We start from the raw sequence: 15,998 nt of genomic DNA on the forward strand, positions 1-15,998 counted from the left end.
CGTGATTGGCTACCAACGCGCACGGATCCACGCGGTGAACAACGGCCAGGTTAGCAAAGACTCTGAAGGAGGACTCTGGGGTCGGCAGTGGACTAGAGCAGTCGCGGTGTCTGGCTGCCCTGCTTGGAGAGCGTGGAGAGAAGTATGTTGGAGAAATTACCGGCATTGAGTCCAGTGGTTATTCTCCAAGTCTGAATAGTGTAGAGCATACGACTGCACACACGTAGCATTATCTGTTCCTCTGAGGGGAGAAACAGATTTGTACTAACTTGTGGTGTTCATATGCAATCTGATGTGTACCTTTGCTGCCGCGCACTTCAGTCGACCACCTACTCTTGGCATATGTGCAAGTAGCTTGAGTATTGACTAGTGACAGACTCCGCAAATGAACACTTATGTACAGGAGTTTACGGACGCAAACCACGTCCACGTTGGAGATTAAAGCCAAGCTCGCTCACGGAAAAGACGGCATCACGACGTTGGCTGGGCCGACCGTCGTAATCATCACGGAGAATTACGGTGATATTAGCAATCATCAGCCAAAGTAGGGCACTGTAATTGTAAATGAGTTCGTATTCCGCTAGCTCTTTGACTGGCGCACTCTGAGTCTGTGTCCGTTCAGAGAGAACTTCAATAGAGTCACTTGCGGATTCAGTGTTGACTTAAGTAGTTAGGAAGAGAGGATGCATTGTGCCAATGATGGCTAGTTAGGTTAGCAAGTGCATTGGATTGTCATGTTAGGCTAGAAATACTGCTTATCCTGTTTTCTGAATAAAATCTTAATTTGGTATCATATGCTAATTAATTATTGATTTCGTAGGTAGCAGTCACCATATTTTTGTTTATTATTAGAGTGTAATGATGATTTCGATGCAAATGATACTGGGGGCATAACCGCGCGTTTAAACAGAGCCAACTTAAGTCAGATAGTAACACATGGTCGACGAAGACTACCAATAGATATTTTTCAATACATCGATAATTTTACAATAAACCCCCGTACTTTGCAAATGAAACGTAATTAAACAGTTCCTTCAATATACATTATTTAATTGATGGTACCGGGGCATGAGGAGGTGGATTTGTACCTCTGTAATCTTGTTTCTTTAGTTCTTCGAAAGATCACAACATTTCTGCATGTTGGAAATTGTGTATACTGTTTGACAGTGTCTCAGAACTGGGGTGGTGGCAACACATGGCTAAACGACAGTGAATTTAACAAGAGTGTTATCCTCATGCAAGCTATTAGTCACCATAAAAATACGCAATCTTACCTGGAAGTTATTATACGATATTGCGGCGCGTGTGTTGTTCAGAAGTTCTTCTACTGTCTTTGTCGCGCATCGTGCGCAGGGTCGGCAGGGTTAAGTACGGATTTGGCATGGTTAATTTTAAGGGGTGGCCGGATGTCATGTGTTGTTCAGAAGTACAATGCAATATTTCTTCCGACATGTAAGCTTGTGTGCAATAACGTATTTATCCACCGACAACAGGCAAGCGACTTTCAATTAAAATGTCTCCCTTGTATGGGAATATACAATATACATAGTGATGTGTGTGTGCAGTTTGTGGACAAATGGTTGACGACGTATGAAAGTCTAGGTCTGGCTGTGAGTCGTGGTCGAAGAGCCTAATGACCAGGCGACCGCTCGCGATAAGAGGGAAATACGGGTTCAGGTTCCAGTCCAGCACAAATTTTCATTGCCATCACTGCATTATACTACTGTTGGCACCTGAAACCACAACGAAGAGGAAGAATGGTCCAAAAATTTTCCGCCAGCATCCCTTCTCCAGGAGCACCAGACTCCGTCCAGTGTAGCCAAGACTGCGCTTGTCCCGACCGGCATTCGAGCGACCGCCGCGCCACTGCCGCGCGGCGGGGACGCCCGGAATCTGCAGCCGGGGCGCCGAGGCCCGCAGCCATCAGCGCCGCCAAGCGGCGGGCGCGACGGCTCGGCCCAGAGGGCCCGGCAGAGTCGGCGCGCGCACTCGCCCCGCGTCCCAGCTACCTGCCGCTGCTGGCTGCTGCCGCGATGTGATTCGCTGCGCCGCCGCGTCCTGCCCCTGCGACACAGGCTGCCCCGCTGTGCGCGTCACGTGGAGTAAACACTGTGGCCAGCGTCCGCTGCCCCAGCGAGACACTGTAGCGCTGTCCCCGCGGAGCGCTTTACGCACGGTTAAGCCGTGAGCGCCTGTCTACTCGTTAACGCTCCCCACAGCTGACCCGAGAGAGAATAAGAGGCACAGCCACAATCGATAACAGGCCCACCGGTGACCCGCATCCCGGGGGTTGCCAAAATGGATTTCCGTGCCGGCGTCGTCCTGTGGTTGGCAGTACTCTGTCTACAGTACCAAAGTAAGTTATATTTATTTTCAGTATATATCTCGCATCATGAAGAGTTGTACTGGTAGATGTAAATTAAAATACTTATACGAGAACATCTCTAACATTTCATAAGACCTTCAAAATACTGAAACAACGTTTTCTGCACGTTTCTGTGTTTTTAAATTGTAAACACCGCCTACTAGGGCAGAACCGTTGCTGTAAAAGTCTGTTCCTCCATGATATTTACTAAAATTTCAAACATTTTTTTCCGCAGTCTCTTTATGTGTATATTGGCATATGCTGTATCACTGTATTTTCATTCGACAGTCTGTTAAGAGGCGTCAAAAAAGCAGTTCATCGTGTTAAAAATAATATATTTGCTTCAATATTACAATAAGTAAAAAGAATTTTAGAGTATTTAGGGTTTATAAAGACACTCGTTTCTTGGTGTACTTGCCAAAAGCTTCGTTGTAATATGTTATAAAATATTATAGGTGCTATGAAGTATGTGGTTCACCCTTTACATATATCTGCCAATTGCTTTTATGTGTATAATCGTCTCGTAATTTGTGAGCTTTTTTGCTTTCAAAAAAATAAAAGAAATCAAATAAAAATTAAAAAAATAAGTAATCGAATAGTCGCCTAATGCAAGACTGAAAATTGTGATTTCATCACTAATTAATCCTCCTTTTGAGCTTTCATTGAAAAGTGCAGTCTTTAAATATGTCGACATGCAAATACTTACCACTACCATCACCTCCAACTTATAAAACTAAAATCATATCCAGGTGTGCAAAGCAGATTTTTGGTTTAATTATGAGTATTTGATTAAGAAACTGTTTACCTTTTCAAGCTGTATCATAACAATACCTGTCGTTAGTACAAATGTATTAAAAATCTGTGATGACACAAGAACAGAGTTCCAAGTAATTATGTGCAGCGTGAGGCATAATTTAAAATTCTAAATAATATATTAACTATACCATACAATGTATGAGATTAATCCTTAATCTATTCTCCTCTTCGTTAGAAGTCTTATTTCTTGATCTGAGCAGTTTATCTGTTACTTTGTTCCTTCTTCATTCTTGAATCTTCACTCACAGTTGATTTTTTTTTTTAAATGGGATTGTTTGACAAAGGCAGGTAAGACACCTTTACTTCTCCGGAGTAGAAGATATTCGGTAGAGTCTCAAATAATAAGCCAGTATAAGAGTAGACTTTTTTCATTCACTTTCTTCGTGATTTGAAATTTTAACGTCGTTTAATTATCCTCTTGATATTTTTATTTATATATTAGTCAGTCAGCACACAATACACACATGTTTCTTACCTTTTACTAATACCATAAAACCACAGCTTGGTGTGACCTTGTGTCTGTGGAAATCGTATAGTTGCTTTTAAGAAATTACTATAATGAGTCAGACAGGAATCTAAATCCGAAAGTAGAGCGTTTCAAGAAAGATTATCGATATTTAGCATTTATTTCAAGAAAAATTATCGACATTTCTTATTTCAAGAAAGGTTACCAATATTTAGATTTATATTCAAGAAGTTATCTAACTGTTCATTACACGTGGTTATTATGTCTCACGGAACATAGCTTAACTGAAGAATTTGCACACTAGCGTAGAATAAACGTCAGTGTAAAGTCAGAATCTTAGTTACTCTTCTTTAAAATACCCATTTTTTCCTGGCACTAATTCCGGTTTCCTGGTCTTTGAATTCCATTGGTCACTGTCAAAAGAAAAAGCGCTGGAGACACAATAACTGAAATATTACTTCGACACAATTTAAACACGTTATTTTTATTAAATTACAAAAAAATGAAATGGATGAAATTATTTTCCTGTGGTTAAATATTTGTGTTTGTTTTGCAGGATTATGGTTTTTAGTCTAGCGTGAAAAAAAGATGTAAACTTTAAAAGCCGATTTGACAGTATTAAAATGAATAGTTCACCTCGCAGGTAGACACTTCCTTTCTCATATCGATCACTCCATAAAAATGCACACAAGCTTTTCTCCACGCGCGCTGCGAAGCTTGCAACTTCTGATGGTGTAGCTTGACCACAGCGTCACCCACGAAATCAATTTTCCGCGGCTTACGTTGAGCTTAACAGTGGTTAATTTGCTGGAAAACTACCGAGCCGACTAAGCGGTGATGTTGCTGACTAATCGGATGAGCGGCGGTACGGAATTAGCCGTGTCGGGTGGGGGGCACGTTTGCCGAGCGCCCAAGGGGTGGCGAGGAGGGGATGGATTGTGTCGCGAAGTTAGGGAGAGGCGCCACGGCCTTCAGTGATGGAGGCTCAGAGGGGTCACCGCAGCGGGTTAACGGAAAACAACAAACTTTAATGGCCGAACTTGGCCGAAGCTCTCTGACCTGAATTCAAACGTGTCTTGAAAGCGGCCAAATACTTGGAAAGCTGCCCCAACGGGTGCTCTGACGCAAGCGTTCCACCTTCAAAACATCAGCCACATTAGACATTCGGGCTCCATACTACCGCATAATTCTCAAACTTTGTTATTACACCTTAAGTGAAATAGGACAGTAAAGTCGAGTTCACCATACCGATTGGAAAGGGCACCATGAGAAATAGGTACAAGTTCACAAGGCATCTCAGATTCGAGAAGATGACAGGTAAATATTTGCTCACTAAATAATAACTAGGGACGTTGATAAAATATCGATATTCCGGTTCAAATGGTTCAAATGACTCTGAGCACTATGGGACTTAACTTCTAAGGTCATCAGTCCCCTGGAACTTAGAACTACTTAAACCTAACTAACCTAAGGACATCACACACATCCATGCCCGAGGCAGGATTCGAACCTTCGACCGTAGCGGTCGCGTGGTTCCAGACTGTAGCGCCTGTAACCGCTCGACCACCCCGGCCGGCCGATATTCCGGTATCTGGTGGAAATATATCGATACATCAATAACGAAATGCCTATATCGAGTTTACATTACGTTATTTCTTTTGCAGTTTTTGGTAAATATTTGAAATTCTTCTTTTGAAATTGTAGTAGAACATAATTTTACTTTCACTTTGTGAAGCAGTCTAGTCACCACGTCCAGTCTGTCTCTTTTTTCTTTGTGAAGCAAATATTAGCGGCTCAAAGAAAACGTTCGATTCCACTGAGCAGTGGAGGTGTGAAAGGAATAATAAGATCTCCGATATGAGGAAATAACACACCAGTTGCGTTAAAAAAAATTGGTGTACGTAACATGTGTTTCTTCACGTCAGTATTGTTCAAAAACAGTTGCTGCAAATGATAAACAAAAATCTAAATGACAAGATTGGTCTTTGCGGTGGACGGAAAGGTGCGAAGGGAAATACGTGATCGGCGCTACCAACAGAAACTGCAACGTTGGACTTCACCAAGCACTTTTGACACTAAAACTGCTAGGTCGCTGGCGTTTGTAGAAAAGAAAAAACAGGGAAGTCGACATGAAGTGTTCTGGACAAATCCGATATGTGACGAAACCGAACGACGGACCAATCGGACACCTTTTGGCTCTGAGCACTATGGGACTTAACATCTAAGGTCATCAGTCCCCTAGAACTTAGAACTACTTAAATATAACTAACCTAACGACATCAGACACATCCACGCCCGAGGCAGGATTCGAACCTGCGACCGTAGCGATCGAGCGGTTCCAGACTGAAGCGCCTAGAACCGCTCGGCCACTGCTGCCGGCGGACTCCTTTTGTTTTACCACTTACTTGCAGTACCCATTGTTACCAAAGCGGTTACCGCCAAGCGTGAATGTGCATCGTTTTCCTTTTATTTCTTGTTCAATGGGGGACAAGCAAGCTGCTAGCTTGTTGATTTACAGGGCATCTAATAATAAATCAATACTTGAATATAGAGCTCTACTCTCGGCAGAAATTTTACAACGTGCAGCCGATATTTTTATAGGCCGGTACATCGACACTTTTTCCAGTGATGTAGCGATATACCGACACAATGTTAAATTACGTCGGATGCCGATAGTGCAATACTTTATACATATCGATATATCAGATGTCCGATATTATTAAAAATATTAACAGTCCTAATAGTAACATCAACGCCTACGACGAAAGGCTATGTGAGGAACAATTCCGTTTTTGAAACTTCCTGGCAGATTAAAACTGTGTGCCGGACCGAGACTCGAACTCGGGACCTTTGCCTTTCGCGGGCAGGTGTTGGTTTCGGTCCGGCACACAGTTTTAATCTGCCAGGAGGTTTCATGGTACTAGAAGGAGCTGTAGAGGGCAAAAACTGTAGAGGAAGACAGAGACTGGAATACGTCAAGCAAATAATTGAGGACGTAGGTTGCAAATGTTACTCTGAGATGAAGCGGTTAGCACAGGAAAGGAATTCGTGGCGGGCCACATCAAACCAGTCAGTAGACTGATGACCAGGTTTCATACCAGTGCACACTCCGCTGCAGAGTGAAAATCTCATTCTAATTCCGTTTTATATGTGTTATACTTGTATATCACCTAGGTATCACCCGCGGCCTAGGGACAGTCCGGCTTTCGCAGCCGTGCAGTCCGGACGTGCTGTTCTTTCCGCTTGCGGACCGCGCGCTCGCTGTTGTTTGCTTTCAGCGGCCTTCACTTACGTGTCGCTTACGCGTACTAGTACCATGACCAACAGTTTTCGAAAATCAACACTACGATTCACCTTCTGCAGTGACAATACAAAATGGTTCAAATGGCTCTGAGCACTATGGGACTTAACATCTGAGGTCATCAGTCCCCTAGAACTTAGAACTACTTAAACCTAACTAAGCTAACGACAGCACACACATCCATGCCCGAGGCAGGATTCGAACCTGCAACCGTAGCGGTCACGCGGTTCCAGACTATAGGCCTAGAACCGCTCGGCCACCCCGGCCGGCAATGACAACACACAACCAAAGGCCTTGGAAGTGGAAAGCTTCCTACGCGACGTAGATAAGATCCCAGCTTCCGCCACTTTGGACATCCATTTGTCCTTCTTAAGCAGTAAAGAGTACGCCAAAGTCGTCAACGACTTGGTGTGCGAAAGAATACTACGTGACACCAAACTTGGACTACGTTTTTGCCACGCCGACAGAAATGTCGGTACGTCACTTTCGACCACGCAAGCTTGAGAATGCGCATCATACGAGTTTTCGAACTACCATTCGAGCTCCCGCCGGGAGACGTTATTGCGGCTTTCCACCCTATGGCACTGTTCACGGGCAGACTGCTGAAAGCTGGGCGCAGTTCCAAACGTACCCCGTTCTGAACGGTGTGAGACAGATCCCAATCGATTTCCGTTGCCAGGTGCCATCTCAGCTGAAAATCATTGGATGCCGCGCAATCGTCATATACGGCAGCCAACCCAATGGCTGTCCCGGGTGCGGCAAAGAAGGCCACCTCAGGTCTAAGTGTCTTCAGTGACGAGTCTCCCAACGGCCAGCCGCTACCGTGGCGCCTCCGACTCCGACGATGGTTTTAACCATCACCTACGCATCGCCGCTGTCTTCTCCTCCCACCGTCCGCCATACATCGGACCATGTACCGGTGGCCCTTCGAGCTACTACGGATACCGCCGGGGTCGACGCGTTACGCTTACAACCTGACGCTACTCAGGCCTCACTACCAAGTACGGTGACTTCCGATGCTCTCCGGGCCGATGATATGGACGTCCCTTCACTTATCGTCCCCGCGATGGCCTTCCCCCCACACCGCCGTAGCTCCCTCCCGTCTTCCGGCACATAAGGATGAACACGCAAACAACGTTCACCTACAGAAAGCAAGAGGAGGCACCGTACGGTCTCGGAACGAGGCAGCTCACCTCCACCTGAGGCTCCAGACGCCGTCCAGCCCGACGAGACCTCGGAGAACACTCACGACGACAGAATGACGACAGAGCGATGCCGTCTCTGGCTGTGCCAGTGCCCAGTCTGCTGGCGCGCCCAGGTGCACCTGACTTCACAATTGTGATTGCCGCCGAGACGTCCTCCGCTCCTACGAGCAAGATGGAATATAAGAATGCCGTGGAGACGTCCTCCGCTCCTACGAACAAGATGGAACATAAGAACGCCACAACGACAGCACCCTCGATGACGTGAGGCGGCGACGTCGACGATGGCCCGAACCACGCGCTGGGGCGGACTTACCGAAAGTCGCAAGCAGCACTTCACGATTGGTGTCTTCCTTGACATCGAAAAAGCTTACGATAAGGTTTGCAGCCCAACCTTATCGTCAAACTGCATCGCACTACCCCTATTGCGGATTGTTACATTAGACTCATAGACAGCTTTCTGCCGGACAGAAAACTGTATGTCCGAGTCGACGATAAAAACTCCCAAATGAAACTGATCTCCGCAGGAATTCCGCAGGGCTCTGTCATTTCGCCTCTACTTTTCAACTTATATATAAATGACATCCCAACAGTCCCCCTTGTTACGGCGAGTTTTTATGCGGACGATACGGCCTTTCTGACAACTGGACGACACTTGGACCAGCTAATCGTTAGGATGCAACGGCAACTTGCTGTAATGGAACGCTGGGCGCTGCAAAATAAGATAACGATCAACCCGACGAAGACGGCAGCAGTTCTGTTCACACGGAGGAAACCAGTTCTGAACGACAGACTCCAAATAGCTGACCACTTTATCCCATGGTCACCGGGAGTGAAGTATCTCGGTGTCTACCTTGACAAAAAATTACTCTTTACGCAGCATATTGACGACAAGAAGACGGCAGCCCAGAAGATGGCCAGGTCGTTGATTCCGTTCCTGAAGAGTAAGGATCTCAAGCCTAAGACTAAACTCCAATTGTATAAGGCAACGGTGGAACCCACAATGTTGTATGGCTCCACCTCGTGGGGAACTACGTGCGTCTCCAACTACAACAAACTCCAAGCGCTGCAAAACATTTGCTATTGATGGATCACAGGAGCTCCATGGTGGACAAGAAACGTCGACATCCGCACCGCTCTCCACGAGACCACTATACAAGAGAAGGTCCAAGACAAGGCTCTACGAGTTTTTGACAAGATCGATGCCCTTAGGGACGAAGTTCGACAATTGCAATCGGTAGGAACAGTAAACCCTGCAAGATGGCACAAGTATCGCGTACCGAAGTCAATAACGTTTCACCCCCCATAGGCAATCTGTCATACCACGAGGAAGCAGTCACACATAACGGCCTTGACACATTTCACCCTCCACAGGAGATAGACATCACCAAAGGCAGCAGGCTAAAGGACCCATTGCGTGCCCAAGCCTAACTGAATGCGTAATAAATAAAGTGTTTTCCTTTTACCCTTACATCCCATCCTAGAAGACTAAGTCATCAAGGATGATCTCTTCAGTCCACACTACACACTCACGTAAAAAAAAAAAAAAAAAACGAAGGTCGGAAACCTCGTAACGGCGCTGATAACGCCGTCAGGTGGCGTACGCCACGGTCCCTGCTGCCTCGTCCCTCTTCACTCTCCGCTGATGGCGTTCCCCTCCACGGTGGGGCACGACTCCAAACGTACCGAATAGCAACGATTAACATTAACAACGTTAGCTCCCGCGTGAAACTTCAACTGCTGCGACAGATGATATGGGCATCGGATTTCAACATAGCAGTACTACAGGAAGTACATTTGGCCACACTTGCGGACGTCGCGGGCTGTAACATTTTTCCTCTTCCTGCTGACCACCTGGGACGTGGCGTAGCCATCTACGACAGAGACGGCATTCCGGTCGCTGATATCACACAACTTTCGCCCGCTACAGGCATGGCCGTCACCGTCATGGGAACGTGTATCGTCAACATTTACGCTCCGTCAGGTTCCACCCGCAGACGCGACAGAGCACACTTGTATTCAGAAGAAATCGCCCCTTTGTTTCTTCGACACTGCAACCATTACTTGCTTGGAGGTGATTTTAATTGTGTCCTGCACCCTAGGGATCAAACGCCCCACTACAACACCTGTCAAGAACTGCTCCTGGTCGTCCGTGAACTGTTGCTCCGCGACACTTGGGAAGTTTGGCATGGCGACGAACCTGGACATACTTACCAGACGAGTCACTCCGCGAGTCGTCTTCACAGCATTTACGTCTCTCGGGAACTCACACCTGCAGTCCAAGGTGCAGAACTTTGGCCCTTGGCCTTTTCGGACCACTGTGCCTACATCTGCAACATTCTCCTCATGCAACAAGTAGTCTTGCGCAGTCGTACACCGTGGAAGCTAAACACTTCCCACCTTCACGGTCCTGAACGTCTTCAGCACGTTACCGAGACGAGGGCCACCTGTAAACATCGCTTACCTAACTACTGCACAACCTTGATTTTGTGGCTGGAATGTGCCAAACCTGCCATTCGACGTACCTTCATTAAGTATGGCAAGGAAGTAGCTGCGTGGCGCGGGCACACTATCGACTATTTCTACGCCGTTCTCCGTGACCTGGACGCTCAGCCGCCCACCCCCGACACCCAGAGGGAACGCAGCAGGATTAAGGCACAAATTCTAACGTTGACACGCCGTAGACTGCAGAAGGCGATTGTACGGACCCGACTTCATGATTCGGTCGAACAGGAACACCCCACCACGCCTCTTATCACCTCCGATGGGAAACGTCGACGAGAACGACTCATCTGCGAAATCTACACTTGTCACGCCCAGCACGTCACTTGCCAGGCCGAAATCGGTAGTGCTTTTGTAGACCACTACCGCACAACGTACCAGGAGGGGACTAGCAACAACTGCGCTGATGAGCTTATGTTACCACACGTAGCTCGCACCCTCGCCGGCAACGAGGCGGACTATCTGAGGCAGCCGGTTACCTGCGACGAAGTCCACGATGTAGTCAACAAAGGTGCTCTGAATAAGTTAACCAGCGTCGACGGATTGGCGATAAAATTTTATCGTGCATTCCTTGCACTAATGGCGTCGCGGTGGACAATAATGTTTCATGAACTGTTGACGATGGGGAACGTCATGCTGCAGTCCTTTGTCACGGGATTACGAGTATTTGAAACGTCCCCTTTGAACAATTATACAAGACTGCAACTACAAAGGAGATTCTCTCTACAATTACGCACTAGCAATAAACAATAGCTACACTAATTACACAAATTACAAAAAAAAGTCAGAAGATTCCAGTGAGGTATCCTCGGCTAAGGGTCGACATATGAAACGTCCCCATTGAACAATTATACATGACTGTGCTTAAACTGACACACAATATTTTTAGCGCAACGCAATCTGACTTTCAGAAATCCCTACAAAGGAATGGCCCTGACTAAAATTAACCTGTACCTTTCACAAATCACTTACCTCACAAAAATCTTCGTTACTCAGGCTACTGCAATACAGCGAGCGCCACCACTGCCAGCTAAATAAAAAATTCAAACTACTGAAGGCACTAACTATTGATAGGCATAGTTAAAAATGGTTCAAATGTCTCTGAGCACTATGGGACTCAACTGCTGACGTCATTAGTCCCCTAGAACTTAGAACTAGTTAAACCTAACTAACCTAAGGACATCACAAACATCCATGCCCGAGGCAGGATTCGAACCTGCGACCGTAGCGGTCTTGCGGTTCCAGACTGCAGCGCCTTTAACCGCATGGCCACTTCGGCCGGCAGGCATAGTTAGCAAATGAAAGATTTTAATAGAGAACAAACAATGTATTTACCTTAATAGTGTTCAAAAGTCATAATGTATATAGCAGTTCATGATATCCATTATTGCAAATTTCAAAACTCCGCCATCTGTCCCCCCACATCCGCCACTGCTCGCGGCTCACCTCCAACTGCGCAACGCTATGCGCTGTTTACATCCAGCTGCCGCTGCCCAACACTACAATGGCAGACAACAATGCAAACTTGTATGAAAATCACTTTCTGTGCTGTGTGCAGTCTGGCTAGTTTGCATTGTTGTCTGCCATTGTAGTGTTGGGCAGCGGCAGCTGGATGTGAACAGCGCATAGCGTTGCGCAGTTGGAGGTGAGCCGCCAGCAGTGGCGGATGTGGGGAGAGAGATGGCGGAGTTTTGAAATTTGCAATAATGGATATCATGAACTGCTATATACATTATGACTTTTGAACACTATTAAGGTAAATACATTGTTTGTTCTCTATTAAAATCTTTCATCTGTTAACTATGCCTATCAGTAGTTAGTGCCTTCAGTAGTTTTAATTTTTTATTTAGCTGGCAGTAGTGGCGCTCGCTGTATTGCAGTAGCTTGAGTAACGAAGATTTTTGTGAGGTAAGTGATTTGTGAAAGGTACAGGTTAATGTTAGTCAGGGCCATTCCTTTGTAGGGATTTCTGAAAGTCAGATTGCGTTGCGCTAAAAATATTGTGTGTCAGTTTAAGCACAGTCATGTATAATTGTTCAATGGGGACGTTTAATATTATACCCATCCACAGACCGATACCGGAAGTGACAACTGCACATTCCCGTCCCTAAACTCTGCTTAACGCAGACTATAAATATTTCTGCACGATTCCTGAAGGCGCGTTGCCCCAAGATACTGCTTAGCATCCTGGCCCCAGAACAGATAACTCCAAGTGGCTCAGTTAATATACAAATGGTCACACGATATCGTGATTTAATTCTACTGGCAGCTCATTTCGCTCAGTAAAGAACCAAATCAGGAATACAGAAATACAAGTCGCTGAGGAATGAAATAAATAGGAAGTGCAGGGAAGCTAAGACGAAATGGCTGCAGGAAATATGTGAAGACATCGAAAAAGATACGATTGTCGGAAGGACAGACTCAGCATACAGGAAAGTCAAAACAACCTTTGGTGACATTAAAAGCAACGGTAGTAACATTAAGAGTGCAACGGGAATTCCACTGTTAAATGCAGAGGAGAAAGCAGATAGGTGGAAAGAATACACTGAAAGCCTCTATGACGGTGAAGATTTGTCTGATGTGATAGCAGAAGAAACAGGAGTCGATTTAGAAGAGATAGGGGATCCAGTATTAGAATCGGAAATTAAAAGAGCTTTGGAGGACTTACGGTCAAATAAGGCAGAAGGGATAGATAACATTCCATCAGAATTTCTAAAATCATTGGGGGAAGTGGCAACAAAACGACTATTCACGTTGGTTCAAATGGTTCAAATGGCTCTGAGCACTATGGGACTTAAAATCATAGGTCATCAGTCCCCTAGAACTTAGAACTACTTAAACCTAACTAACCTAAGGACATCACACACATCCTTGCCCGAGGCAGGATTCGAACCTGCGACCGTAGCAGTCCCGCGGTTCCGGACTGCAGCGCCTAGAACCGCACGGCCACCGCGGCCGGCATTCACGTTGGTGTGTAGAATATATGAGTCTGGCGATATACCATCTGACTTTCGGAAAAGCATCATCCACACAATTCCGAAGACGGCAAGAGCTCACAAGTGCGAGAATTGTCGCACAATCAGCTTAACAGCTCATGCATCGAAGCTGCTTACAAGAATAATATACAGAAGAATGGAAAAGAAAATTGAGAATGCGCTAGGTGACGATCAGTTTGGCTTTAGGAAAAGTAAAGAGACGAGAGAGGCAATTCTGACGTTACGGCTAATATGGAAGCAAGGCTAAAGAAAAATAAAGACACTTTCATAGGATTTGTCGACCTGGAAAAAGCGTTCGACAATATAAAAAGGTGCAAGCTGTTCGAGATTCTGAAAAAAGTAGGGGTAAGGTATAGGGAGAGACGGGTCATATACAATATGTACAACAACCAAGAGGGAATAATAAGAGTGGACGATCAAGAACGAAGTGCTCGTATTAAGAAGGGTGTGTCATGATGTTTGGTTTGTGGGGCGCTCAACTGCGTGGTTATCAGCGCCCGTAGAATTTCCCAACCTTTGCTCAGTCCAATTTCGCCACTTTCCTGGATGATGATGAAATGATGAGGACATCACAAACACCCAGTCATCTCGAGGCACGTGAAAATCCCTGACCCCGCCGATAATCGAACCCGGGACCCCGTGCTCGGGAAGCGAGAACGCTACCGCGAGACCACGAGCGGCGGACGTATTAAGAAGGGTGTAAGACAAGGCTGTAGCCTTTCGCCCCTACTTTTCAATCTGTACATCGAGGAAGCAATGATGGAGATAAAAGAAAGGTTCGGGAGTGGAATTAAAATACAAGGTGAAAGCATATCAATGATACGATTCGCTGATGACATTGCTAACCTGGGTGAAAGTGAAGAAGAATTAAATGATCTGCTGAACGGAATGAACAGTCTAATGAGTACACAGTATGGTTTGAGAGTAAATCTGAGAAAGACGAAGGTAATGAGAAGTAGTAGAAATGAGAACAGCGAGAAACTTAACATCAGGATTGATGGTCACGAAGTCAATGAAGTTAAGGAATTCTGCTACCTAGGCAGTAAAATAACCAATGACGGACGGAGCAAGGAGGACATCAAAAGCAGACTCGCTATGACGAAAAAGGCATTTCTGGCCAAGAGAAGTCTACTAATATCAAATACCTGCCTTAATTTGAGGAAGAAATTTCTGAGGATGGACGTCTGGAGTAACATGGACTGTGGGAAAACCGGAACAGAAGAGAATCGAAGCCTTTGAGATGTGGTGCTATAGACGAATGTTGCAAATTAGGTGGACTGATAAGGTAAAAATGAGGAGGTTCCACGCAGAATCGGAGAGGTAAGGAACATGTGGAAAACACTGGTAAGGAGAAGGGACAGGATGATAGGACATCTGCTAAGACATGAGGGAATGACTTCCATGGTACTAGAGGGAGCTGTAGAGGGCAAAAACTGTAGAGGAAGACAGAGATTGGAATACGTCAAGCAAATAATTGGGGACGTAGGTTGCAAGTGCTACTCTGAGATGAAGAGGTTAGCACAGGAAAGGAATTCGTGGCGGGCCGCATCAAACCAGTCAGTAGACTGATGACAAAAAAAAAAAAAAAAAGCCAAATGATTTTTTCACTCGCCTTTATCGATATATCCGGCCCCTGTACGGCAGCGCCGAATCGCGGATTCAATTCGATAGCCGTGTGGCGGCCCCAGTGACTACCCGGCGCTCCATAAGGAAGGGTTGCCCACTTTCGAACATTTCAGATGATAACTCGAAGTTGTACCGAGACCTTATCTAAAATAGATAGAAATAGGATTACTAACCAGCATGCTACTTATACTGTATTACTCATCCAAATACAGCATATTACTTCCCTCTATATATTACAAATTATTCTTAACCACGCTCATTGTGTTACATTTTCTTTTTTTTCTTTTTCTTTGACAGTTGCATTGTATAAATTATATTCTCATCAACTATGTAGTAACAAATCATATGGAACCATTTTAACAATTATATAATTGAAAGGAGAATCAGCATTGGTCGTAATTTTTTTTTTTTGTTTTATTATCGGCAAAATCGATTTCCGATCACTTAGTGACCATCCTCAGTGCTGTAATATACAATTAAAATTGGTAGGCACTGGTATTGACAAGCTTAGAACGATCACATAAACTGAGTTTATGTGACCGCTCTAAGCTTGTTGATACCAGGTCCTACCAATTTTAATTGTATATTACAGTACTGAGGATGGTCACTAAGTGACCGAAAATCGATTTTGCGGATAATAAAACAAAACAATACGATCAATGCTGATTCTCCTTCCAGTTATATTCACTATCTACTCGTGGTGCACAGAACACTCCATGGATTC

At 45.3% G+C, this 15,998-nt stretch overlaps 1 protein-coding gene across 1 annotated transcript in view; it reads left to right on the forward strand.

Annotated features, from left to right (window-relative positions):
* Positions 1 to 1,979: 1,979 nt before the first annotated feature.
* LOC126188776 (uncharacterized) overlaps positions 1,980 to 15,998 on the forward strand; it is a 232,815-nt gene continuing 218,796 nt past the window's right edge. The window contains exon 1 of the mRNA XM_049930387.1: positions 1,980 to 2,356. Within this exon, the coding sequence (XP_049786344.1) occupies positions 2,299 to 2,356 (58 nt within the window). The 5' untranslated portion in view covers positions 1,980 to 2,298. The remainder of the gene's footprint in view (positions 2,357 to 15,998) is intronic.

Source organism: Schistocerca cancellata, chromosome 5 (assembly GCF_023864275.1).
Source record: "Schistocerca cancellata isolate TAMUIC-IGC-003103 chromosome 5, iqSchCanc2.1, whole genome shotgun sequence".
Taxonomy (NCBI): Eukaryota; Metazoa; Arthropoda; class Insecta; order Orthoptera; family Acrididae; genus Schistocerca; species Schistocerca cancellata.